This window comes from Takifugu flavidus, chromosome 15 (assembly GCF_003711565.1).
Source record: "Takifugu flavidus isolate HTHZ2018 chromosome 15, ASM371156v2, whole genome shotgun sequence".
Taxonomy (NCBI): domain Eukaryota; kingdom Metazoa; phylum Chordata; class Actinopteri; order Tetraodontiformes; family Tetraodontidae; genus Takifugu; species Takifugu flavidus.
The window spans coordinates 9,759,457-9,786,864 of NC_079534.1; the positions used below are offsets into that span (position 1 = coordinate 9,759,457).

Sequence of the window (27,408 nt, forward strand, 5' to 3'; positions counted from 1 at the left end):
CTAGTCCACTTCATTGCCACTGTGGACCTCTCGTAAAAACATCAATAAGCTCTCTCGATTCTGTGTTGAACACTAGTGCCCATTTCGCCACATCGCTGGCTCCGTTCACATTTAACGTTCCCACTCTAAAGACACTCATGATGAAAATCAAAGACAGTAAAACAAACAAAAGGAAACACAATAAGCAGTCTCATTGTTTATAAGTTGAGCTGTTTTCTCGCTTTACCCTCGTGTTTCTTGTGTCTAAAAATCTCTGGGTTGGTGAGATCTGATGCCGCTCTGTGTTTGATTAAGTGGCTCGTCGATTGAATAAAAAGGAGCTTGTCAGGGAAATATTTCTCCAGATCAAGGCCTTTCATGTACTTGGTTTGTTGGAGAAAACATTTATACATTTTTGCGCTTGTTGCGCCGCTTCACGGGAGCAAGCCACCACTATCGGTCTTTTCCGCTCACACTCCTCCCACCGGAAGAAGAAGAAGTCTACTTCCGCGTTGTTCGCTTTGATCGTGTTTGGCACATTTTGATCATGCTTTCTGTCAACACAATGAATGGAGAGGGTGACAACGAGTTCATGGGGTTTTTGTCCCTTCACGCTGGACCTCTGCACGCAGCAGGAGTACCGCAGATCTATTGGAAGACTTTGCATCATAAACTCAACAACGAGGTCTATTTTCTTCCAAACCTTTTCACAGTACCAACAGCGTCTTCAACTTTTGGCTGTAATAACATTTTGTCTGAATTAGAGAAAAATAAGAATTTTATTATTTGACAGAAATCTTACTGACAGTTCGCATGGATTACCACACATACCACTTTTTCTATTGCGGTAAAGTGAGCTGCCCCTTATTTTTCTCTGGTTAAATAAGCCGCTCTGCTTTTTTCAGTGCGCGCATAATCGCGGGAGTACGGTAACATAGCTGGCAGACTAGAGTAATAATTTTTTTAAAGTTTCACATCTCACAAAAAAGTATGAATCTTGAAATGAATGAGTGAAGTTGAACAAGCGCCTTGAAACAATTTTGATTGTATAAGACGCTATATAAATAAAGATTGATTGATTTATTGATTGAAGAAAAACATTCCAGTTGACACTGAAAACTACCTTGCACAAGTAGATGTGTTTCATCTAGCTGGTATTAACTGGTTACAGCAAGTATGGTTTGTCTCCTGTTGCAAGTGCTGGCTGACTGGATTCTGATTGCATGAATGTTTTAAATGAATGTTTTCTGTAAATAACATTGATTTCTCTGTTATCAACTCAAGTATTTTTCTGCCTGATACTGGGCTCACATTATTTATTATGTTATAGATCTATGATGCTGGGGAAGTTTTTGGAATCATGAATGTGACACAAGAAAAAGACAGTGAGGATGATGAGGAAAAGAAGGCCAATACTGTAGCAGTGATCTGCAGTAAAGTGGTTGTGACACGGGACAGTGGGTTGCAAGCCTCTGATACATCAAGGTGAGCCACAAAGATCCAATTAATTTAATAAAAGGGAAATTAATTGGATTTAATAAAAGGGAAATAAATTGAGTAGTTTTAGAACTACTAAAATGTATTTATCCCGGTGGGGCTTTGAGGAAGTAATAAATATTCATAAATAAGCCGCATTGCTTTATAAGGTGTAGGGGTCAAAGCATGGGAAAAAAGTAGAGGCTTAAAGTGCGGAATATACAGTATCTGAATAAGAGCCAAGTACCGTATTTTCACGACCATAAGGCGCACTGTATTAAAAGGTGCTGTCTCAGTTATGGGTGCTATTTCTGTATTTAAAACATACATAAGGCGCACCGTATTATTAGGCGCATGCTGAAACATACAGTAAAAAATGACAACGGAAGTAAAACAGTGAGTTTCGACACATTTATTGAACAAAATATCCTTTCTTCCGCCACAAAACCATCAAAGTTTTCATCTTCTGTATCTGAATCAAACAGCTACACTATTTCAATGTCCAACTTTCCGAATTCCTCTTCTTAATCATCTGAATCAGACTCACCGACCAGTTCCGGTTCAGCGTTGATGCCGGCTTTTGTGAAAGCTCTTACAATACACGAAGACGGTATCATAGCCCATGCATCTACAATCCACCCGCATATGGTGGCATAACTTGCCCGCTGCTGCCTCATAGTCTTTGTGAAGGAGTGTTTGCCTTCCGTCATCCAGCGCTCTGTCCATTTCCCTGCCAGCCGAGAACCACGGTGAACGACAACTTCTCGTGCCTCGTTGTGCGTATCGCCACCGTGCTGGTCCCTTTTTCTCCACTTTGTGGGTCAAAGGGATGTTAAAAGTCAGAGGGATCTCATCCATGTTGGTGATGTGGCTGGGCGCGGTTATCTTGTCGCGGCAGTAGGTGCGGAAGATGGCCACCCTCTCCTGGTAATCCGCTGGCAGCCGCGGTGCAACAGTTGTACTTGCGCGTATGGAGAGATGCCGCCGCCTTATAAAGCGTAAACACTAAGATTGCTCGATTGCCATTTTCAGTCGCATATTCGATGGCCTGCAGTTTAAAGTAAGCCTCATTCATACGCGTCTCGCTTGACCGGCGCCATTTTAGGGGGTCCTTACACGTAGGTGTGCCACTAATCGATTGGCGGAGCGTTTACCGTAGTGCAACCACCAAAGGCGCGCAGCAGTTTTTGGAACTCAGTCCACACACAAGGCGCACCATATTATAAGGCGCACCGTCGATTTTTGAGAAAATCTCAGTGTTTTAGGTGCACCTTATAGTCATGAAAATACGGTACTACACCTATAGAGCTTTAGCATGACCTGCATTTGTTAGGTACAGTTATTTTAAAGAAAATATGTAATACGCTCGTAAGTGTGAACACTAACCTGGCAAGACAACATTGCTGAAGAAAAAGTTTGTTCAAGTGATGCATCACAAAATTTGGATAGACCTGTGAAATACTGAGAGAACATACAGTAGTCTGTTCTAAACTCCTGAGACTCCATAATTAACATCAAGTCTGACACTGCACATGACTACCCAAACACCATAGCAACAGTTTAGTGTGGAGGTAGGAAGGACACGACAAGAAACCGTTAATTGCTTTCAGAGAAACAAACTATAGCTGCCAGTATGCACCAGCCAATTATCTGACTGGAATTCAATGGCAAATCTATTAGCAACAAGTAGATAGAAGAGGAGGTTTTTTGAAGTCATCGTTACCATCAACGGCTTTTGTACCAAGTATGAAATACACTTCTGAATTTATTTGTTTTGTTTGTACAAAGTTGTGGGTGTTACCAATATCTGGCAAAAAGATTATTTAAGTACGTCTTAGAATTATATTGATTGATGAAGACTGGTACTTGTTTTACCTGCTATATATGTATTAGTAGAACATAAAGGAAACAATGACCACAGATTAGTTGCCCTGTTACGCTTATTTTTGATAAGAGTGTTGTGCTTCATTGAGTTTAATGTTCAGTGTTTGTCCGGTGTGGAATGCAGCATTTTCCTGGTTGATCATGCATGGACATACCGCGTTGACCATGCTCGACAACAGTTGGAACAGGTACCTGGCCTGCTGGCAAGAATGGCAGCCCTCATGGAGGTGGACTTCCATGGGGAAGTCCCAGATGTTGGCACAGTGGAGTTGGTGATGGAGCGCATGTGGAAGTACAACCAGACCTATCACCTTAATCAAGGGGTTTGTTTGACTTGATTGAATACTCATTCCTGATTTTAATCACTATTAAATTCACATTTAACTGACTTTCTGAAATATGTGTGCATTTGTGTTTAGTCTGCAGAGGAGAAGGTTCCTGTGTGGTACATCATGGATGAGTTTGGTTGCAAAGTGCAGCACTCAGACCACCCAAGTTGTGCCATGGTGCCTTTCTTCTATATTCAGGGTCAGCTGGCGTACTCCTTACTCTGGCCTTTGCAGGACCTGCAGAAAGGAGGTGAATACTGGATGCACACACAGCAACGATGTTATCTACAATTCAAATCCATGTAAAGGATAGAAAGGCATTGAAAAGCTGTAGCACAAGACCACATTGTCATAATTCAGATATAACTGTTGTCATGATAACAAAATTGTGATACTGCAATAATACAATTACACTGAAATTTTCATACAGATTCAAAAACAATGTCATCACTAAAGCTTTAAGCACCTGGAAAACGAATGGTGTATTAAAATTTGTACAGAATTTGATGCCTTTCTTAGTTTTTTAAATGGTTATTTTAGACATTAATTTGCACTTCCATTGTGAATTTCTCTCTCTTGGGGTTTTGTCTGTTTTCATATTGCAGCAATTTTCTTTCACATTTGTTCTGTCGTTTTGTATGTTTTTGCTTTGTTACTGTGATTGCAATTGTGATTTTTTCCTTTTGCAGCGTTTTTCTGTTGCATTTGTCACAGCAGATGGCTGTTCGCAGTGACTGGCTGTTTGCAATGGCTGGCTGTTTGCATTTTCCCCGGTTGGCCTTGTGATTACAAATTATAAAACTCTTAAATGTAATTCTTCATTTATTTCCATTATTTCTTTTAATATCAAAGTGGGTCATACATTTTTTTCTTTTGTTTTTTTCATATTTTTTCATACCTGGTCACATATTTTCTACTGAATTTAATTTTTTTCCTGTAACTTTAATTCACTGGCTTTGACATGATTCTATTAGTAGAATAAATAAAACATATATATTTTTCTCAGACCCAAATTCTTAAAGTAAGAAAAGTTAGATAATACTTAGAATTCTTATAGAGAGCTTTTAGATAATTGGCTTTTTTTACTGGCTATCCAAGAGTGACTTTTAAAGACAAAAAGACAACAACAAAAGACAAGTCGGAAGGTAATTAGCCGCCACACTCCAGCCAGTAAACCTAAATAGATCTTCTAAAGACATAATTATATGTGTCTTAGTCATGCACACTCCAATAGATGAAAGTAAGGAAGGAAATAAAGATTAGAGGGATATGCTAATCAAATTTATGTTTTTTCCCCTGTAATTTCCACAGATGAAGTAACTCGAGATTATACATATGGAGAAACAAACCCTCTTGTGAAACGATGTCGTCTTTTACCGTGGATACCTGGCGATCTTGAGGAAGTCAATATTGTAACCACTGAACCCCCCGACGCATACTATGAGGTGAAACCAAACCCATTTTTCTGGGCTTAATAGAATAAAATAGAATACAGTAGAACACACTGATAGAAATGATGTGTGTTCATATGGAAAATGCAACATGAAATTAGGTTACAGTAAATTTTCTTAAAGGGAAGCAGAATTTCCACTTGAAGTTTTCAGCCAACATGAGCAACAAAAAATAGTCAAGTATGGTCAGAACATGGTCACATTTATTGTTCCTTATCAAAAATCTATGTAAAATTAAATATTTACATCATACAACATGTATTTGCACATTTCACCAGAAAATGCAAAGTTATTATTTTTGTTATGTTGGGTTTACATGACACTGTCTGTTTTGGAATAATGGAAGAACTGAAAACGATGTAGTTGCCATGCAGGGCCACTATGTGGTACTGTGGGATTTGTGTTGTGCGTTTTCTGAAACTATCGTTTTCCCCATTTCCATGGAAACGCTTAACACTCCAACCAGTTTTCAAAAAGCAGAGAGCCAAAACATGACAGAAGTTGTAAATGGGGCCCAACAGCAGCTGTTTTGTTGGGAGCAGATCATATCTCTGCCATTGGAGGGTAGTGTCTTGTCTACTTACGGCCTTCTTTGCCTGTCAGTAAATAAACTGAAATGCAATTCACGGTTATATGAATGACAGTTTGGACATATTTGTAGTAGGTAGTGGAATGAGCTTGATCTCATTAGGTTAAAAATGTTCATTATGTCAGTGTGGTGCATTATTTCATGATATTTCAGGTAGAAAGGTAGAAAGGAACCATGAGATGATTGGGTTAGTTCCACAAAAATTATTTTTTCAATCCTGTTTCTTCCAATTCCAGAGTGTAATATCAGAGAACAAGGAGCAACTCCCTGTGGAAATCAAACCCTCCACTGTGCCTCAGAACAAAATCTTAAAGTAGGTGTCTTACTTTAACAGTTATTTACTTTTGATTTTACCAATGAAGACCTTTGTTATTAAGACAAAGTATTTGCTTTGGTAAGCATGTAAGGCAGAATTGAGGTTTCATTTTAAATGTTATCCAAAAATAAATGTGTTTTCATTCGTAATTGTTTGTTTGATTTAATATATCAGTGGGACAGTGTGCAAGAGCATTAATCATTTACTAGAAAGGAGGAGACGCTTGCACCACATTTAGCTGTAACTGCTAAGTTCCATCTTGAACCATCGTCTCACTCCTAACCCTGCACTATTAGCATCCAGTCCGATACCCTTTTTCTTGTGACAGTGTGTCCTTATTGGGAAACGGGAGGACCAGGCACCCAGTAACTTTTGAATCCTCCTCCCATGTCAGCGTGGTCAGATCAGTCTTCTAGCTCGCCAAAGTCACCCCGACTAGATCCCTGAGCTCCATCAGCCTGTGCAGCTTTTAAAACAGACTGTTTCATCTTTTTTCCACTTTCTTCCTTCCAATTTGTGTTTTGGTCTTGCATCTGCTCCTGAACAAAGGATGTCACCTTTGTGGGAGTTCCCCATTCCTCCACAATGATGGAGAACCAATTTTCTTTGTGTGTATGAGGGGAAATATCGTAATAAAATGGTACGCCATCTTTAAAATGGTGACTTACAGCCAGATAAGCATCCATGGTCACGATGGATGGACATGATAGTGCCCATATCCAAGGTCAGGCACCCAGCAGTGGCCTGCTAGACAGGGGTTTTGGCCTTTCTTGTGTCTTCTAGTTTTTTTAAATTGTGCTTTATTTTAGAAACAGCTTGATAGTTAACTGACTATTTTGCTCCTTGGAACAGTCAAGCAGCAGAATTTCATGTCATATGTGACATACAGTAGCAGTGCTTTGATAGGACCCACACTTCCTCCTGTCTTCTTTTAACTTTGACTAGTTTCTACTTTCTCTGCAACCTAAGAGGAGCACAAGTTCCCTCCCACTACGTGTATACTGTATACATGGTACAGGGGCACCATGAAGAGATTCATCAGCAACTACATCATTACCTGGTGTGGAGGCAGCACCACCTGCTGGAAGACACTGCAGCACATAGTAAATGCAGCCTGCAAACTCCTTGGTGCCCCTCTGCCCTCCCTCATGGACATTTACTCCACCCGCAGAGCCATCAGTATTGCTAAGGACACCTTCCATCTCTCACACACCTCCTGTCTGGCAGCCCGGACCACCAGACTCTTGAACAGCTTCCTACATCTTGCTGTCAGGAGCATCAACTTAGTTTACAGGTTTTTTTTTTACAGCAGCTGAAATGGATTATTTAACAGTTGTTTCTCTTTAAACGTTAGTGAAGCATTAAACAGTGTCCGGAAGGGCTTGGCTGAGAGTAGAGACCTGTGCTGTGAGTTTTTGGCAATTCACAAAGTAACCTGCAAATCCCACGATCTGAAAAGACTCAATGTTTTGACTCCCCCAGTCCACAGAAATCCTTGACAACACATCCCCTACATATGTGTGAGGGTGCAGTCATGTGACCCAGACAGGTTTCTCTGCTGCATGAGAACAATTCTGGCTTATTTCCTGTTCATCCTCTATACCTCACACTTCATATGCAAGTCAGCAACTTGCCACCATCAGCCAGTTGGTTGCCAGGCATTGTTCACAAATCAAAACCTGTAGACCCTCTGAACGAATAGAAGCTTGGGAGTGGGAGTGGGATTGGGACACAGATAAGCACCCTTATCCTATGGAATTGGGATACTAAAGCAATCCACCATTAGATTTTATAAAATAAAAATATGATAGTAGTTATATATACTATAGTTTTATAAATACAATTTAAGTAAAGATACAATTCCATATTATGCACCAATATCTTTTAACCATGATCTAGTCCTCTACTGTATTTCTGTCTACAGAAAATGTCTGTTTTGACAAGACTAATTTATTGTCACACAGTGTTTTAATGTAATATTAATAATAATGTTAATAATACTTTTATAAAGTCAACTGTCTACAACATTTCAGTGTCGTCCTTGTCTGCCTTTCTTAAAGGGTTTACTCTGAAATGTTGCAAGTAACAAACAACCTGACTCACCCAGGATTCCAGATTACAGAGGAAGAGGAAGAGGCTGATATCTTGTGGAAATACAATCATATCAAAGACTACAGGTCAGTGATGGCAACATGGAAGACCCCTTTGCACCATGGTTATTTGAGTTCTTTAAGATAAGAACTGTGAGCCATTTAAGTTACAGGAAAACCTCTAAACTCACTCACTCTATCTCAATCTTTCTCTCTCACTATCTATCGGCCTCTATATCTGTATACATCTGTACCTCTCTATCTATCACTGTCTGTCTGTCTGTCTATCTATCTGCCTGCCTGTCCACCCGCCTGTCTGTCTAATTGTCTGTCTGTCTATATGTTTGTCTCTCTGTCTCACTATGTCTCTGTCTCTCTCATCCATCCATCCATCCATCCATCCATCCATCCATCCATCCACCCATCGATAATTATGTATTTCTCTAACAGGACACTAAGTGAGAAAAAGCCTCACGTGATGCTGAACCAATTTCCATGTGAAAGCCTCGTCACTGTGAAGGATTGCTTGGCTGCAGTTGCCCGCAGAGTTGCAGGGGGGCCGTCACCAGCTTGGCTACCAGAAACGTTCAACCTGCAAATAGAGCTGCCACAGTTCATCAAAAATTATCAACAGAGACAAAAATGGTTGGACTATTTTAGTTATTGAAAACTCATGTTGCATCTTAGAGGTCCCATATTATTCAAGATTTTTACAAGAAATAATCTTTCTATCCAGCCCCCATAAAACATTTTTTTTACATTTGTGCAAGAAGATTCCTCTCAGAGTAGGGATAAAGCATGCCCCTGAAATAGCCAGGGGGTTTGGCATCTGAAGCTTCAGTGCAAATGAGCGGCTGCTTTTGGTGTGCCCTCCTGAAGGCCACATCTCCCGGCACCATGGCAGCAGTCAGAGGCGGTGCAGCCCTCATTTGAATACTTAGCACGTTACCACTGTGGTACTGTGGCTTGCGCACTCTCATGAAACACACAAAACTAGTGCCTCACTCAAGAGGCCTATGAGGAGATCTCTACAGACACAATTAAATAATAATTGATTAGTTGTGAAATTCATGAGACAGTGCATTTTACTTAATATTGGACCTTTAAAAGGTTTTATGCTTTGTAGTTAATCAGTTATTCATGATGATTAGTTAACTGGCTCAGTCTTTCTTTGTATGTTTCAGTGGAGAAGATAACCACTGGATCTGTAAGCCCTGGAATCTGGCCCGTGGACTGGATACACACATTACCAACAACCTGGATTACATTATCAGACAAAGAGAAAGTATACCAAAGGTCATAACCAATACAGTATTATCATAATTTTGTTTTTTTGAAAATTACCTTTTACAACCACTTAAATGTCGCATTTCCGTAGGTATTCACACCCTTTATGATTACACTTGAATTTAAAGTGTATTTAAAAATAATTAATTAATAAGGGCATTTCCACTGTAGGAACCCCCTGGGGGACAATTTACAGGAACTTTTACAGGCCCTAACCAAGTCCCTGCTCCAGGACAGATACTTAGATCACCAGGGAAAATACTCCCGGGTGGGGCTTGAAGTTTACTTTGCGTTGTTGGGAGCTCTCTCAAATTCTTCAAAGCACCTTTTCCTCTTGTGTATAGCGTCCACCGGCATGTTCACAAACACAAACCAGAAATGCTACAACCACCTCAGCTCCTTCCATGTTTACCTTCTTCCTTGTTTTCTTTAAGATTTTGGCTTTTGGCGGGCTGCCCGGGTGACATCACAGTCGCAACTGTCACAAAATGACATTGATTTGCCAAATGAAATGTAAAATGTACTTAACATGAATGAGAGAACTTTGAACCAAAGCAAAAGTCCTGTCCTGTTTGTCCTCAGTACAGGTAAGACAGGCTGTGACATTTCCCAGTGGCTGGAAACTATAACAGTGTTTTTTTGGGGTTCCATTGGCTAAAGGTTACAATCTTTAAAATTCAAAGAAATTAACCCATAAAATATATCAATCTTTGTACTGAAGGTATATGGATTGAAATAAATCTCATTTTATTCACATTCTAATTTAGCCTCATGTATCTAGAAAGCAGAGTTTCAGTATTGGCAGGTTATTTTATGTTCCCTCTAACTAGTCGTGCAATTTCTTTTGTAGGTGGTTTGTAAATATATTGAAAATCCAGTGCTGTTCAACCGAGAAGAGGTAGGAATGGTGAAGTTTGACATACGCTACATGCTCATGTTGCGATCTGTGGAGCCCCTGCGTCTCTACGCCTACAACATCTTCTGGTTGCGCTTCGCTAACAGGTGCATTAAATACAAATTCAAATAGATTTCAAAAGGTATAACATGTTTGAGTCATGTTTGGATAAGATAATTGGCCAAAGTTATAATCAAAGATTTACGATGATGTATTACAGGTTAGTAAAATGTGATACCAATCTGATGGGTACCCGAATCAAGGAAGCAGCAAATGCGAAAGCAGCAATCTACATACATTTATGTGCTGCCTTTATTAAAAATATATCCTTTACTATTATGGTTTGAATAGAACCAGTGCTGGAGCCAGCATGGTCTTATTTTCAAGTGAGAAAGAAGTACCAAACAAGGATTTTTCCTTTATATTCCCTTAACACTCTTTTTCAGCTGTGTCCTCAGCTCATGACAGACAATGTTCTTTCCAAAAGCATCAGCTGTGTGCACAATGGACATCCTGTGTCGATAATAATAGGTGTTGCATGGCTTTTAATATGATTTTAGGACATGGCCATTTTCTTTTATCTTAGGTATTGTAAACCACAACAAAAGAGAAGACAATAGAAGATATAACGGTAGCACTAAATTTGATTGTTTGGTTGAAAATCATATCTAGTCAGTGTTTACTAAACCATGCAGCTAAATTAACCATTTTTATGTGTATGCTTTGTCAGGCCTTTATTGCAGTTAGTAGCACCTTTTTTATTGATATGATTTAATGAATATACCATTTTAATAATTTGTAAGAAATGGTGTTAAATAAGTAAAAATTCTGATCCCAAATGATCAAGAAATGACATATTTATTTTTTTCTCTACACACCACCATAATGTATTTGAAATTATGAAGTAAAGATGTGGCTGAAGTGTTCAGGTAATTTAAGTATCTGCCCAATAGCACTTAAATGCTAATTCATGACATCACAAAAAACAGAATAACAAAAACAAAGAAGTTTACAGTGTAATTTTCATAAAGGCTTGATGAACACAATTCTAATGTGGACCTAAACCTGCCAGGTAAAATTATCACACTACACTACATCCTCTTTGAGGTTTTACTGGTGGCATTTACTGGCAGAAAAGGATAAAATAAGAGAAAGAATCTTTACTATGCTACCCTTAAAACCTTGCTCTGGTCAGTTTTTAGTCCTCTAGAGTTTTCATATTAAAAAAGAGCAGTTCCCTTAAACTCATTTAAGATAGATTTAATCGCATTAGCTTGGCAAATCTGAAAGAATAGTATGAAAAAATAGAGGCAAAAAGTAAATTGGTTTGTAAATGTATTACTGTAATAATATATTTAACAAAAGCACATTCCTTCATTGCTCTAATGCAATATTTTGATATGTCCAACCCAGACCTTTCTTTTTGGACCATTTTGATGATTACCAGAAACACTTCACTGTAATGAATTATGCTGAAGGTGTGGAGCTCAAGCAGGTATTTTTTAAATGTTTTTTTCATGTTACTATAGTATTATTGATTTGTAAAAGTATATATGACCAATACAGCATAAATTCGATTAACTTGTTCATGGAATGTTGTTTCCAATTTGGGAACAATAAAACACATTTATCCATCCATCTATCTCATTTCAGAAAGGCCTTTTTTGATAACAAAAACCTATTTTCTTCTTTTTTGCCTGTGTTGGTTTGTATTTTACCTGTGAAGTTGATACCAATACTGTATGTACGTTATAATTTACAACATGTTGGGCTAGTTCAGTTTGAGTGATGTTGTGATGTTGGACGTTTGCTATATTTCTAGGTGCACTTCAATGACTTCATCCCTATGTTTGAGAAGCAGTACCCTCAGATCACATGGAAAGAGATCGAAGTAAGTGCTCACTTTTTTGAAGATGTTATCAACTGCAGGAATCTGACTGGAAATGAGGGCTTGAATGTGATCACAAACATATGATAATTTTATGTTTAACATGTCCTTAGCTTAGGTAAAATAATTTTACTGACTGAATGTAAAGAAGAAGAGAGCCCGATAGATATACGTACATTCCGTGTCAAAGAAGTGTAGTCTACAGCATTCTAACTTTTAAACTAACTTATAGGACACTTGTATCAGAATGCTTTCAATGGGTGTTTTCTCTGTACATCTTTCACATTATATATGTTTCCCTGTTGTCAGCTACATTTACTGTCTTTGTTTAAATTTCATAGGCAGAGCTTTTCAAAGCTTTCAAAGAACTCTTCATGGCAGTTACATGCCGACCGCCTCCTTATGGCATTTGTCCCTACCCATCATCTCGAGCAATCTACGCTGTGGATCTCATGCTAAAATGGAGTACTGGACAAAATGGTAAGTGTCTCTTCACCATGATTTGAACCATTAGGGATTAAAATGCACAAACCATTAGGAATGACCAATGGCTACTCATTTGAAACAAAATAAAATCCAGAAACTCTTTGAATGTGTCTATTTTTTACATACATACCAGCACTCACTAAACAGGTGTACCTTCACTCAGTGATGAGTGAAAATTGAATTGTAAAAATTTTGTGAAAACTGAAATATTACATTGACATAATTATTCAGACCCTTTTGACAGGAACTGCAGCATCCACTCTAAGTTAGCATGATGCCATATCAGCTTTTAGAGATGTTTGGGTTTGAGTCAGGGGTCTGAGTCAAACCTCCCCCCAAAAAAAACTTGGGGTAATGCCATCAGAACCAAAGAACTGAGAAGGAAAACTGTACCCTGGATCATAGGAGGAAACATTAATCTGAACAAACTGGAATCTACCGTATTTTCCGGACTATAAGCCGCTACTTTTTTCCTATACTGTACTTTAAACACTGCGACTTATTCTACGGTGCGGCTTATTTATGTATTTTTTCTATCGGCCGCTTTTCTGCTCGAGCAGAAAAGTTACTGCCGCGTCATAGGCACTGTTTGAAAAGAAAAGTAGTGATGGGCAAATGATACCGAGGCTTCGGAGCTTGTGTCACTCTTCCCGAAGCGGAGTGATTCGAAACACTGTGTCGGAGCTTGTATCAAAACACCAGTGTCAGGTGACCATCGCTGTTTCGCTTCGCGCTTCACTGCTTCAAAATGTTTCGAAGCCTCTCAATGGCTCAGCCTTTCAGTGTGTGTCATTGGCTCATGGCGTTTCAATGCATTCTGAGACAGATTTGAGTGGTTTGATGGCATATCAGCTATATAAGATGCATTAATATGCCTCAAAATTGTTGGGTTGTGAGGAGATAGAGATTTGGAGAGTGAGAGTTAGAGTATTTTGGCAAGTTTCATGGCGAGTACCACCAATAAGCGACGTTCTAGAGTTTGTGAGGACAAATAACTTTTCTGCTTCTGTGAAAAATCATTCCAAATCAAACATATGACAAATGACACACCATTATCTTTAAAGGTTTTCCTTAAAAACACTTCACACACACAAAAAAATGTTTCTGAATTCAAACACCATGATGATTTGCAAAGTAGGAAGGATTTCGAATCCTGTTAGGGACTTTTAGTAGTTTTTAAATAAATCTCAAAGTGTTCAATGAACCCTTAACCAACACTGAACCCTTAATATAATTTGCTTTTATTTTTTGGGTTAATCTTGAATGTGTTTTAGAGTAAGAGGGAGAGCATCTGCATATTTTATTGTAAAGACGATATAATTATTATTTGGTATGAATGAACAAAACCCCTGGATGAGCACACAATGAACTTTTATTAGTGTCATGGGATTGAAAGAGTGCTAGCGCTTCAGTCGTGCTCTTTGGAGGTTGCTATGGCTTCAGTTGTCCACCAGATGTCACCGTCACTGAAGTCTCGAAGCGTTGAATCTTTTTCGACACAATTGTTAGGAAAGCCTCAGTGCTTCATGAGGCTTCACTTTCCCACCCCTAAAGAAAAGCAAAGGTAGTGTAGCGTGTTGGGGAGGGTCAGTGTGGGAATTTCCCAGCATGCTTTGTGGCAGTGTGTCTGTGGGTTCAGGTTGGTGTTAACCCTGTTTTTGTTCATTGTAAATGTTATCTTTTCCAACTTTCAATGTTAGTGTTCTATTTATTGAGTTCTGGTTGTTGATGTATTTAATTACTGTTTTAATTACTATTTGCACCTGCACACCATAAGCCAGGTTATCTGTGTGATTGAAGACCTCCCTTCGTTGCTGTGTGTTGTTCATCGTTTAATAAAAATGGCCCTTCCTGCAGTCCAACAGCAGAATAAGCTGGTAGAAGTCTGCGTCTGATGTCTTCCACGACCTATGTTTCATTGTGGCTGATTATGTGGCTTATAGTCTGGAAAATGCATGATAAATATCATGTGAACCAGCCTAGTGTTATCCCTTTGATTCCAATGAATTACTAAAGAAATAAAGCCTGTTTGGTAGTCAGATCCTCACTGAGGAGGGTGACTCAGAAGACTTTGGGTAACTTTGTTCCCAAGCAGCTCTTACAAGGCTTGTGGACTAGGTGGTCCCCTTTCAGGGCTGCCTCTATCGCAAGTATCACAACTGGTGAACACTTTTTGTAGTAGCCAAGCAGCCATTTCCTGTTTACGGAATTTCCCCCCATTTTTCTTCACAAACATCTTCAGATACTGTGAAATTCCTGGGCTGCCTTGCACAGACTGCTCTCTTGAAGTTTATTCAGAATTTAAAATGATATTTAGGTCAAGAAGCTTTGAGGGCCACAACAAAACCTTCAGCTTGGAGGATCATTATCCATTTTATGAGCATCCTCTTTTCTGCTTGATTTTTCCTTATTTTTATTCCTCTTGTCCTGTCCAACAGTGAGGCAGCAGAATTGGCATCTGAATGCCTCTTGGTATCTGTCAGTTTTTTTCTGCCCGGATGGGCCTGACGAACCATCCTGAACCATGAATACTAAGAATTTATTTTATAAATGAATCTTGAACCCGAGTGCTGGGGAACCTATGAACCAATGGACAATTACAACAACTACTATACAAGCAATAGACAGAAGAGAAAAGAGAGAAAGGAATAAACAAAAAAGAAACCCCCCAGAAAAAGAAAACATTTCCCAACACAGCAATACAAGAAACAGAACTGAAAACAATCAACTTGATTTTTACCGGTAGTATTATATTTTCTTTTCAGAAATTGTTTGAATTGAATTCTTGGTACATCCTTTCTTCCCTCTGTGTAGAAATGTTCCCCTACCGCTCATTTCAACACAAAGTGTTTTATTTTAAATTCATCAGCCCTCAGGACATGTTTACAAAGGGCATCGGCTTCTTCTAATGTCCTTTTTCCAAATTTCTGATGTTGTACTTTGTGCTGAGAAGGCAGTTTTTCTTTTGATGATTCTGGTCCTTAAGTCCTCTATTGGGCTGAGCTGCAGCACAGTGGTGCTTCAAGGGAAAAGTCCCTTAGAAAGGGCAGTTCTTGAACCATTCATTGTCTGACTTCTCATTAGCCATCTAGCTTGGAAGGCCTTATAAACACCCAGCTTAAAGGTTCATAGTCACACAAACTGATGGGTCCTATAGTTGGAAATAGATAAATACAGGGTCATCACTCATCTGATGTGGTAGTTTTTTAATATAACTCTTGTAATTGTTAAATAGATTTTCACAGCTACTTTTTTGGAATTGGGGCTTGTGTACATTTATATATTTTAGCACTTTTTTTTACGTCTTGTAACTTGTATCTCTATAATCTTCATAATTTCATTTATTTCTGTCCATTCTAATCATTTATCAGGTGAGGATGTCATGCAACCTCAGATCCTGGAGTTGAACTTCAGTCCAGACTGTGAACGGGCCTGCCAGTACCACCCCTCTTTCTACAATCACATCTTCCAAACATTGTTCCTGGATCAGCCTGAAAACTGTCCTGTTACTCAGATTGTGTAATGGATGACATTTTCTAATTATTAGGATTTGTTCCCTTTTGCTTAAGGAATAAGGTATATTTTGATGTTCCCTTATTATTTTACAAACACATGCAGGAACATTTTTTTTAAAATAAGGTTAGAAAGAGCCATAAGTCTGTAAAAAAAAAAAATTGGCTCCAACAAAGTGTAAAACCCAATGTGACTTGCAGTACCAATTAAAGGTTCGATTCCCTTGCAAGTTTTTCCTTTTTTTTGATCCCATAAATCAGGCACAGCAGGCATTTGAGCTTTTATTATTACATGTCCTATAGCCAATACCATGTCTAATTAGGATGCAGTTTCATTCATAACGACATCTGCACTGCAGTACCATGAAGAAATGTCACAGATGACAAAATTATAACCTGTTTTATAAAGTAGAATACCTAAAATGTTCTTTAACAACACGAAAAATAAACGGCTGACAGTTGACTTGCAAATGTCTGTATTGTGGATTTAATTCTGCTGTCAACTACAGTATCAACTTTGTCACAACAGCTTATACTAGCAGGTCTGTTTGATCCAGTGGTCCTATGGCTGCTTTGGGCTTCACTTTTCTCCTGCAGATAATCTTCTCTCGAGTCGGTCCAGCTTGGCCAAATTTTCCTTCAGAAGTTTAGAACTGGGATTCAGAAGCAGAGCTCGTTGGTAGTACATCCTGGCTGCAGCGTAGTCTCCCTGCAAACAGTAAGTTCTATTATAAAGGTTGTTACACATTCTTGCTCATTGAGGGGTCAACTGTAAATCAATTGTGAAAATAAATAATGCATCGATTGTAAAAGTGAATTTCTATCAAACTGCACCGGGCTACAACTGGGCTACATTACAGAATAAGGTAGATTTAAATATGAGTGAATATTGGTTGACAGAGGAATACACAACTGAATATCTTTTATTATGTTGATGTTTGGCAAGTTTGACTGTTGTTACTTTAATGTGCTGAATTCCTCCCATGTTCATCCAGGCCTGAGACTGGTCAGGTTTGAGCTCCACTGCCAGTTTGTAGCTCTAGTATGAGAAAACCAAAACAGACCTTAATTAACTTTATTAGAATGCAGTGTTTTTGAAAAGCTAATGAAAATTAGCTGTCACCAGTTACAACAGGCATCTCTCCTCTTGTACATTCTGGAAATACTCACTCACTCCAGAGCCATAGTGACCTTCAACCCCAATGACTCCCAGATTAAGATTCACATCTCCAGCAAAAGCAGAGCTACATTTGTTATACGAACTGGACTAAACATGACACCAATTTCACACTAAAATTTGCACATCAATGTAGGATTTTCCAACTCATTATTATACCTTTACGTGCTCCAGAACACTGTGAGGGAAACATGGACCTCAGCATTTTTGCATCATACATTTTTGTCCCGTTTGCAAAGTAAACAAGCTCAGTGGAAATCAAACAATATCTTAAAGAAGTGAAGGCGGAGGGAATTTGGTGAATCTGGTAAGATTATAACAGACAACAAATAACTTATTTTGTTGAATTCATTGCTCCAGTTATTGGCCACTAAGCGAAGGAGTAATTCGTGCAGAATTTGTCTAAAAGCTTTGTTTGAAAACCTCACTGAGACAAAAGGTTATGTGTCCTTGCTCAAAGAGGCTCTCAGGAACTTCCCAAATCATTCTTGACCAAAGAATCCTCACTAAGAATTTTTAGGCCAAGATAGGAAGGAGATTCTCTGAGAGAATTGTTGTGAATAGGGGTCCAGAAATTTTATAATGTTAATAGCACACATGTATAATAAATCACCTAAAATTATCAATCTTTTTTGGGGGGTCATATCCTAGAATACTCATATTATAGAATAATCTACTGAAAATTCAGAAGAAGAGAAAGAAAGAGAAAGAGACCTTGAATGCTTGATCCAGCAGGTTCAATTCTCTGAGCTGGTTTCCTTTTGAGAAATACAACTCTGCTCTCACTGTCAGATCACCCAGATTCTGCTGGAGGGCCCTGTCCAAAGCACCCAAAGCCTGGCACAGAGGTATAATCAGAGCATATTAACACAGAAGGATCGGTCCGAACAGAACAAGGGAAGTTGTCACAAAATTAGTCAACTGCCTAGTTTGTCCCAAAGCTCAAATAAAGGGCATTTTCTGTGAAGTATTAGCTCTATACACAGATAAAAACCTATTAACAACAGTTTGTGGTGTAACTGCCAAGGAAGGACGTACTTCTGCTGTCTGTACTTTAAGATTAATATTAAATGTGTTTGGAAAATGGAATAAGCATGCACATGAACCAACAAAGATTCTATTTACACACCTCTGTATAATTGCCACGCTTACTGTAGATGGCAGAAAGGAGTCGGTAACATTCAATGCAGCTGATTTCTTTGGATATGATTTCCAGCGTTAGCTTCTCTGCTTCATTGGTATGATCAGCCACAGCTAAAACCTGAGCCTGCAATGAAAAAAGTATGTATTTAAATGGATATATAACTAGGTGTAAAAGTATTTAGACAATGATAGCTTTTTGCCATTTAGCCTCAAAGTGCAGCTGTTGAAATATGAGACTTTTCAAAAACTATTTATTGCAGATGGGAAGGAATCCGGTTATGTAATAGGTAAATGGAAAATTTTCAATAAATGCCCAATACTCCATAAGAATTCACCACCCTAATTCCATATTGGCAAGAATTGTTGTAATTTTCTGATAGAGAAAACTCACTCGTGGTCCAGAGTTGAGAGAATAAAAAACTTTTTAATGTGCACATAGTCCCTCACACAAATACAATCTCATGGAGCAGTCGTTGTGTCAAGACGGGCCCTGTCTTCTGAGGTAAACACTGTTGTGCTCTTGGTCAGATCAAATGTTCTATAGCAACAGGGTCTGTACCCATGACTTGCAAGGTTGCTTAAGAAATCCTTGATCACTGGATTCTGATGTGTTAGCAAATTAAAGGCCCATATCTAACTTTCCTTTACTTTTTTAAAGTGAAAAAGTGAGGAAAAGGTCTGTTTTTTTATTTTCCGGTATTATCTATTGTTGAGAGCTATCAGCTGAAGATATCGATGCAAGTGAGTCTGCAATTCAGTCTTGTTGAAATCACCACAACCCCAGTGTTGTGATGAATAAAAGAATTTTCTTAAATGTATCTTGCGAAACCCCCACTTTACTAGGCAAACAAAGGCAGTTGAAGTGACGTGTTGGTGTGCACATGCTCACAAAAGCCAGCCATATGTCTGTGTTGTCTGGTTGCAGGGTGGTGGCCTCTCTGTACACCTGTAGGGCTTCCTCATAACGGCCCGTGTTGTAATACAGAGCTCCAAGTGGAGTCAGGATATCCACATTCTTGGTCACCTGCAGGGCCCTACAAGCACAGACAGAACCTGATGACGATTTTCTTTAGCATGAATTAGCTGTTGTATGAAAGTGACACAAGCATAGAAAATAATTTAAAAAACATAAGAGTTCATCAGGCATCAGCATTCATGACTACCACATGTAAAACGTTATTCCAAGGTTTGATCCTGACCCACTCATCAAACAGTACGGATCAGCTTTACTCCACTACGTTCGGAAAAGTTATTTAAAGGCATATAGTTAAAACAAATAGAGGATGTTATTTCCTACCTCCTGACTGACTCTAGTTCATTTTTACAGCATATTCTGTTTGCATGTAAAGTAAACATAGATCTACTTTCGCTCCATAATACTTAGATTTCTTTCTGCCACCCATTTCATTAACATTCTACTGAACCGGGGAGTTTTGAGAAGATTTAGTCATGTCGTATGACAAAAACTTGATAATTAGTCCTAGATTTTTGTGAAAATGCATTAAAAACACACAAAAAACTGTGCAACACAGTTGAGTGACAGAGGTTCATTACAAAGGCGGTCAAACTGATCTAAAAATTTTGATATACCACTTAAAATGTTCATTTGTTTACTGATTTCTGTTTTTAATTGGAAATTAATGAATAGAAAACTGAACTGTATTTGTTCCTTATATATATATATCTATATCTAGATATAGATATAGATATCGCCCTCCTGGGCGGTGCCTCCTTCCTTCAGACTCAGGTCCTCTACCAGAGGCCTGGGAGTCTGAGGGTCCTGCGCAGAACCCTTCTTATATATATATATATACGGTATATGAACTTTGTTCCTGTGAAAAATGAATGATGCTTCCTCCCCATACTCTATTGCTGGGATTCCATAGGGTTCTTTTTATATATACTGTATATATACAGTATATATATATACACTATATATATATATATATATATATATATATGCATCTTTGGGCCCTCTCATGGCTCCCTCTCATTCCCCCCTCCAAGAATACAAGTAAAAGAGAAAGAGGGAAATCAGGATTTAATCAGTCTAAACTACTGGTATGCCTATTATATTTAGAATATAGTAGCATTAAATAGTGGTACCAACCCAACCCTACATGATGATTTACTCACCTCTTGTACCAAAATTCTGCATCTTGGTTTTTGTTATTTAGCCTTAGGAGACGGCCTAGGTTTACCATGGCAATGTAGTGAGTTGGTTTCAGTCTGATAGCCTGCTGGTAGTGATCAACCGCCATCTCGTCCTCTCCTGGAAGAAAGGATGTTAGGAAATGACCTGAATGCACGAAGAAGCAAGAAACACAGCAGAGCTGAGATTTATGCTTGGTGAATCAACACATTACTGACCATGTCGAGACTCTTCATATATCAGATTCTAACATGAAGACTCAGAATTTTGTTATTTTATTGAACCATTTTCATAAAGGCTCATTGTATTTTGTGACTTCTGAGAAATAAATGTTAAAGACTTATTTTCCTATAAAACACCAGTGTAATTTATTCGATTAATTGCTAATAACAAATAAAAATAAAGAAATAAATCTGTATCGCAATACTTTATTGCTCAGACTTCTGCTGGAGAGGATACCTTTACAGACCTAAAGCAAATTTAATTGAAGGCCCCTGCAAAGACTCCTTTTCACCAGATCATAGTGTCTTGTTACATAGAGAAGCATCAGGATTAAGTGATTGAACTTTGTTCCTGTGAAAAATGAATGATGCTTCCTCCCCATACTCTATTGCTGGGATTCCATAGGGTTCTTTTTTTTAACATCTTTGCATCACTAAGGAAATATTATTTGACAAAATGTCATTTTTATATCTAAACTGATGATTCTCGGCTGTATGAAGTCAGAAGATACCCAGCTGTCAAATGTCAGGCTTGTCTTAAAAACACTAATCACGTTGACCTAATAAAGCCACTCTAAAAAACCATAGTTAAACTGTATTTGGCTCCAAACCCTAGACAGACCAGCAAACGTTACTTTGAAAGTAAAGTTCATGTCGTATATTTAGCAATTTTCAAGGATCACTTTTATTGAAGATTAGGACTATCTTGTCACAAAAGGATGGTTGGAACAGGATTGACTACAGTAATCCACTGGTCTAAATAATTGATTGAAAAACTAAATAAACATCAATTAAAATAAATATGAATTAACAAGAGATCATACTTTAAACCTACTGGATTCGCTTCCTTTAGTGCCCATAAATTGAGAAAACACACTTAAATACTAATCTTCATATATAATGCCATTAGAGTCCAAACCCACTGATGATCTCACCAAAGTATCCCAGCAATCTGCCCCGCTCTCAGTGTGTTGGTGTGTTACTCATGATTCCTCAGATCTTTACTTCCTGTCTAGCAGTTTAGTTTAACCAAATGAGTTCCTGATAAGAAAATGTTCTTCCATTTCATTTGTTCCTACAAACATGTTAAAAAAGACTGATGAGTGAGTGTAAGAGGTGTGCAGCTTGTCTGCTGTAACAGAGCAAGATGTCTTCTCAGTAGACTGGACTAAAGTCCTTTCATGAGTAGATGACTTCCCGCAATCCATCAATTAATTTGTAAAAAACTTAAAATGAAAACAAAAAATCTAAATGACTTAAGCAAAAACAAAAACAACAATTAACAATAAAAGCATATAAATAACTACAATAAAATGCAACATATCAAACTGGATTAATCAAAGCAAAAATCATGCATGAGGTCTATCAAAAAATGATCTACTGAAATTGTCTGACCTGTATCCACAAGGAAGACCCCGTAGTTATTATGGAGGTCAGAGTTTTCAGGACACCTTCCTATTCCTTTCAGATAGATTTCTTTGGCTTCGGCAAAACGTTTCTGTAAAAATGAGACAGTATAACACAATTACACCGTGGAGGATCTGCACCAAACGTTCTTTAACAGCACAAGGTTCAGAATTAGGAATTTCTGGGGGTTTCACCTGCTCAGCATAGAGAGATGCCAGGCTGGAGTAGGCATCCGCAAAATATGGTCCAAAATGAATGGAGTTCCTCAGCAGACTTTCAGCTTCCTTTTCCTTCCCTTGAGACCTGAACCATAGCATTATTACTGCCATATTAAATATACTGTCTATTAGACATGATTAAAGAAGCCACAAAATTTCAGGGCCTCCAGTTCTTACATATAATTTCCACAATCTTTATGATCTTAATAAATGAGAATACCATCAAAAAGTTAATTCAGTCACTCAATGCAAAAATTGCAGAAATTGAAATTTCATATAGATTTTTTACACAAAGACTGGATTTTTTTTTTTTTAATTTTTATGATTATGACTTGTATTTTTTTTTAAATTCAGTATCTCTAAAAATGTTTATATTACGTAAGACCAAAAAAGTAGGGCGGTCCAGACTCCTTTCCCGAGCCACTTGTACCAGCTACTCCAGAGGAATCCCAAGGTGTTCCCAGGACAGCCAAAAAGAATCTGCCTAGCTCAGGCATGGGCAAACTAAGGCCCGGGGGCCACACGCGGCCCGTTAAACGTTTTAATCCGGCCCACCAAACTTGAAAAATTAAATGAATAAACCTTGTTAATGTTAAATTTTCACTGCAATTCTGGTGTTTTCCCACTAGAAAAAAGACAGTCAGGAGGAGAGTGATGGTGATGTCCTGAAGGATAACAGAACTTTCAGTACTTTAAAATAGAAATGGTTATTAATTTTTTTTTAAAAGGCACATTTTATTCATTTGATTTTAAGTGTTTTAAGACTCATTCCAAAGTCAGATATTTTGTTGTAATGCTTCTCTTCATTTTCATTTGAAATTAAAGCACATGTTTTCTCCATATCCCAAGATGTGTATTTTTTCTCCAATGAGGTGAGGTTACCAAAGCACTCCATCCATCCATCTGCTCCTGGTCCGGCCCCTTTGCCAAATGTTAGAACCCATTGTGGCCCACGAATCAAAATGTTTGCCCACCCCTGGCCTAGCTTGTCCTAGGTCTGTCCAGGGGTTCTCGCCCTGAGACCTGCCAAGAGCATCTCCCAGGGATGCATCTGTGAGGCATCCTGAGCAGATGCTCAAACCATCTCAATGGAGTAGCACCTTTACTTTGAGCTGTTCTCAGACATCTGAGCTCCTCACCAACAGAGGGAACTCATTCCAGCTACTTGTAATCAAAATCTTGTCATTACCCAAAGCCAGGAGAGGGTTGGGAATATATGGCCAACTGTCAGTGCCAAAAGTAAATAAAGAAATGTTTTGAGGGAGCAGATTTGAGGGTAGTTAGTAGAACTGCTTTAGGAGCCAAATGTTCCTAGAACTCTGTTCGTGTAACTACCTGGTGTGGGTGGTAACCACTATGGGAATGTGTCCACAGTACTGCTGCCCTGATCCATCTGTTAATCTCCCGTTCATCTTTTCCCTCACACCTGTTCGGCTTTTTCTCCTTCATGACCCAAAGTAGGCAAGTCCACACAAATTTAGAGGACATTTAGAGTTATTGGCTAATTAAATAGTAACACCCTGAGTCTCCAATACATCTCCAACCTTTTCATAATATTCTTCAGTACACTTGATATCAGTTTGTTTATAATGAATTTATATAAGTTTCACTTTTGAATTAAATTACTGACATAAATAAACTTATTGATGATAATCACATTTACTGAAATGCACTAATAGATCGTATTTCTACATGTTAAATGACAAGATTAATCTTCCTCCAATGAATGTCTCATTCAATTTTTAGTCCAAAAAATATTTTAGCTGTTTTCCTCTACTGTTTGAGAGATTTTACATCCCTCTTTTTTGACTTATTCTGAACTAGCGTAATCAGAGGCAGTATAACTCAGCATGTACTGAGTTCAGAGGGGGAACACAGATTTAGAAAATTTCCAGTAGAAAAATTTTTAAATGGGCAAAAAGGACAAAAAAAGTTCATCCAGGTCATGTAGTCTTAATTGCTAGTTGGAGCAAAGGTATCACAAAGTACTGGATCACAAAAAAGCTTCCCAGAACTGTGCAAACCACTATGTAGCTCTTACTTGAAGAGGTTCCCAAGGTTAAACAGGGCTCTGTTATGCTGAGGGTTGATAACTAGAGCTTTCCTGTAGTAGCTCTCTGCCTCCTCTGGGCTCTGAGTCAATGTGCCAAGATTGTTCATTGCACTGGCATGTTGAGGGTACAACCTGAAAAGATCAGAAGACAGGAGAGGATGTAACTCTGATTTGTCTTACTACCATGTGCATTAAGCCACAATAAGTTATTCTCTGTGAGCCAAACCAGAGCTTTGAAAGCTTAATTCCATTAGTTTTAACTTCACGACGTGATGTTATCATGCTCAACCAGGAAGTTGCAGTCCTAGCACAGGGCTGCCTTTTTTTGGTTTAAACTAGAATGGAATAGATTATTGTGGGTGAGCAGTCAGGTCATTGCTCTTTCTAACACTTATTCTGCATTGATAGCAGGCTGTTTTGAAAGGTTTGAATGGGACATCAGCCATTTGACAAAGTGGTTTGCCTTTCATGGCGTAATATGTTGTTTTAGTCCTCATACGCTCATTTACCGTACTTGTAAAAAGATATAAAATCCATCTTAGAAAAATAGATTAGATTAATAACTGGACCATTGGTTGTAATGACATGAACCAGCTTCTCTTGTCCCATTGGAATTTTTTTTTTTGCACATTTGTCACATTTGATTGTTTCACATCATCCCAATTATTTAAATATTAGACAATGACGAAATTAAAAAAAAAAGAAAGTTACTCCTGCAAAGAGCAATTAGTCAGAGCCATTATCCAAAAATAGGGATAAATATAAGAACAAGGACCTCCCCAGTAGTGGTCTGATTACCAAAATGACCTTGAGGACTCATCCAGGAACTCTCAAAAGGACCAACATCAAAATTTAAAGAGCTGTTGGCCTATCCTGCCTCAGCTAAAGTATAAGTTCATGACTAAACAATAGGAAAGGTACTGGACAAACTCATTCAAGACTTCACATCTGCCAGAAAATACCATGATGAACCCCAAAACTTTCAGATATATATTCCGTGGGCTGCTGAATCAAACACTGAACAATTTGGCAGGTGTGCATCTTGTTACAGCTGGTGTGATAAAAAAGACCACTATCACAACAATCAGAAATGAAAAACAAGCTGAAACACACTGGCAAGTTCATATCTGAGTTGTTTAAAAAACAAACCCATAACATTAAGGATTTGGAGTGGTTTTCAGCTTTGAGATTGTGAATCCTGGCGAAACAACATTTTGATGGTGAAGGGTCCTGCTCTGTACACTGTCCATGGAGGTTATTCATTTGTTGGTTAAGAGCAGTCCCTTGCAGAGAAAATCCCTTTTTAGGATCTCAGAGCTAGTTTTCTTTTACAATGTCAAAGCATCAGTGTGAATAGCAATTCTCCAAATGAGCTAAGGATCACAGCTTTGTCAGCTATCCCCTTTGTCTCTTAAATTAAACACAACCTGCACAGCAGCAAGCAAAAACCTGTAGATAGAACTCCCCCGCCCCTTGGTGCACCTTTATTAATTATGAAACAGAAACTAACCCTGAGTCTGAAAGCATTAATGCTGTTGAATGAGGCAGAGCAGTGTTTAAGAATCTAACTCTGATAAAAATGAACAAAATTACTACAGGTGAGAGCTGCACAATCTCAGGTAGGATCTCTCCTGATCATACCAGGTATCCACAAAGGCCACCTTGTTTTCAGAACACCACCAGAACAGGACAGCCCCTGATGAAATGAGGATAAACATTCTTTAATACCACAGCAAATATTACCCACTTGCTCTGGTTAGGTTTCTGCTAGGGACATTTGGCTGGACTTTTGCAAGGCCAGTCCACCATAGCTACCTTGTCCTGGCTAACTGGAACATGTCCAGATTACTCCAAGGTACAGACCGTGCCTGTATCTCACTGGTTCTGGCTTTCAATGCTATGAACAAACCAAACTTCTTACACTAATCAGTAAATTATTTTAGAGCAGGGGTAACTGAAAAAGCCATGCTCCTGGTAACATGATTATTACCCATTTTATCTCTTTACCTAAGAAGAGACAATAGCAGTGTGCTTAGCATTATTAATATGCTTGCATAAAAAAATGCTACATGAGTGTACAACAAAAAATAAATAAGTCAAACTTTAGCTGTACATTAGCCCAACACACAAAACCCAACAACGAGCAGGCGTATAGCAACAAGGCCATGCCATGTGTTAGCTTCAAATGAGTAATTTTAAGTAACTACAGCGACCTTGAAATAGTGACTTAATGATAAATGATAATGATACTAACTAACTGCATACTTTCATCTCACTGCCGAATTCTGTGCAAGTCTGTTGCTTTTTGTGTTTTTCTTTACTGGTCACATTAAGGGTGGTAAAGGCAAAACATGATTTATCCTCATCTCCTTTTTCCTAAAAGTGAAACAATTTCTGGAGTAATTCAGGTACCTCGGTTAAAAAAAATGGTCTGAAGAATTTTCTCTGTCTTGAGGAATTGCTTATTTCGGAAGAAGGAAGCTTGGTTAAAGCTGGCCATTCATTATTGAGTGAAATTTCTTTCTTTCTCTTATATTTATTATTGCTTTTTAACCAAGCAAAAATATGTTTTATCCAATTGACTGATTAATTAAAGGAATTTAGAATAGAATAGAATACTCAATTACTAAAATACTCCATAGCTGTAGCTCTAATTTTTACATTTTAAAATCCTGGCTTTGTAACAGGGATGTAATATATTTTCAAATTGTGTAAAATCAATTAAATTTGCTACAGCTGGTCTCAAACAGGGGGTAAAAACCTAGAACCATTAAGTTCAGGTTAGATTGTCTAAATATTGGTATTGTCTTTGGAATGTCTTTCTACAAAACAATTTATTATTTTGATGATGTGAT

At 38.2% G+C, this 27,408-nt stretch overlaps 2 protein-coding genes across 6 annotated transcripts in view; one reads left to right on the top strand and one right to left on the bottom strand.

The window, feature by feature from the left end:
• Positions 1-459: 459 nt before the first annotated feature.
• On the top strand, positions 460-16,653 carry ttll12 (tubulin tyrosine ligase-like family, member 12). The gene is made up of 14 exons (XM_057056076.1): positions 460-664; positions 1,310-1,464; positions 3,464-3,662; positions 3,759-3,918; positions 4,980-5,113; positions 5,945-6,021; positions 8,085-8,201; positions 8,565-8,759; positions 9,299-9,410; positions 10,252-10,403; positions 11,710-11,791; positions 12,119-12,187; positions 12,526-12,664; positions 16,042-16,653. Exons 1-14 carry the CDS (start codon positions 527-529, stop codon positions 16,191-16,193), a joined length of 1,881 nt encoding a protein of 626 aa, XP_056912056.1. The 5' UTR covers positions 460-526; the 3' UTR covers positions 16,194-16,653.
• The window catches only part of tmtc1 (transmembrane O-mannosyltransferase targeting cadherins 1), a 28,534-nt gene continuing 17,577 nt past the window's right edge, over positions 16,452-27,408 (bottom strand). For all 5 annotated transcript variants that reach the window (XM_057056072.1, XM_057056070.1, XM_057056075.1 and 2 more), the window contains 9 exons: positions 24,542-24,685; positions 22,477-22,585; positions 22,271-22,373; positions 20,639-20,774; positions 19,392-19,536; positions 18,489-18,626; positions 18,074-18,196; positions 17,144-17,221; positions 16,452-16,891 (listed from right to left, as the gene is read on the bottom strand). In XM_057056072.1, coding sequence (XP_056912052.1) covers positions 16,763-16,891; positions 17,144-17,221; positions 18,074-18,196; positions 18,489-18,626; positions 19,392-19,536; positions 20,639-20,774; positions 22,271-22,373; positions 22,477-22,585; positions 24,542-24,685 — 1,105 coding nt within the window. In that variant the 3' untranslated portion in view covers positions 16,452-16,762. The remainder of the gene's footprint in view (positions 16,892-17,143; positions 17,222-18,073; positions 18,197-18,488; positions 18,627-19,391; positions 19,537-20,638; positions 20,775-22,270; positions 22,374-22,476; positions 22,586-24,541; positions 24,686-27,408) is intronic.

Excerpts from the sequence above, each read along its gene's own strand:
- ttll12 (XM_057056076.1), top strand. The coding sequence starts at position 527 with ATGCTTTCTGTCAACACAATGAATGGAGAGGGTGACAACGAGTTCATG. Across the intron at positions 1,465-3,463 it reads CAAGCCTCTGATACATCAAG|CATTTTCCTGGTTGATCATG; the intron begins GTGAGCCACAAA and ends TGTGGAATGCAG. Across the intron at positions 3,919-4,979 it reads GCAGGACCTGCAGAAAGGAG|ATGAAGTAACTCGAGATTAT; the intron begins GTGAATACTGGA and ends TAATTTCCACAG.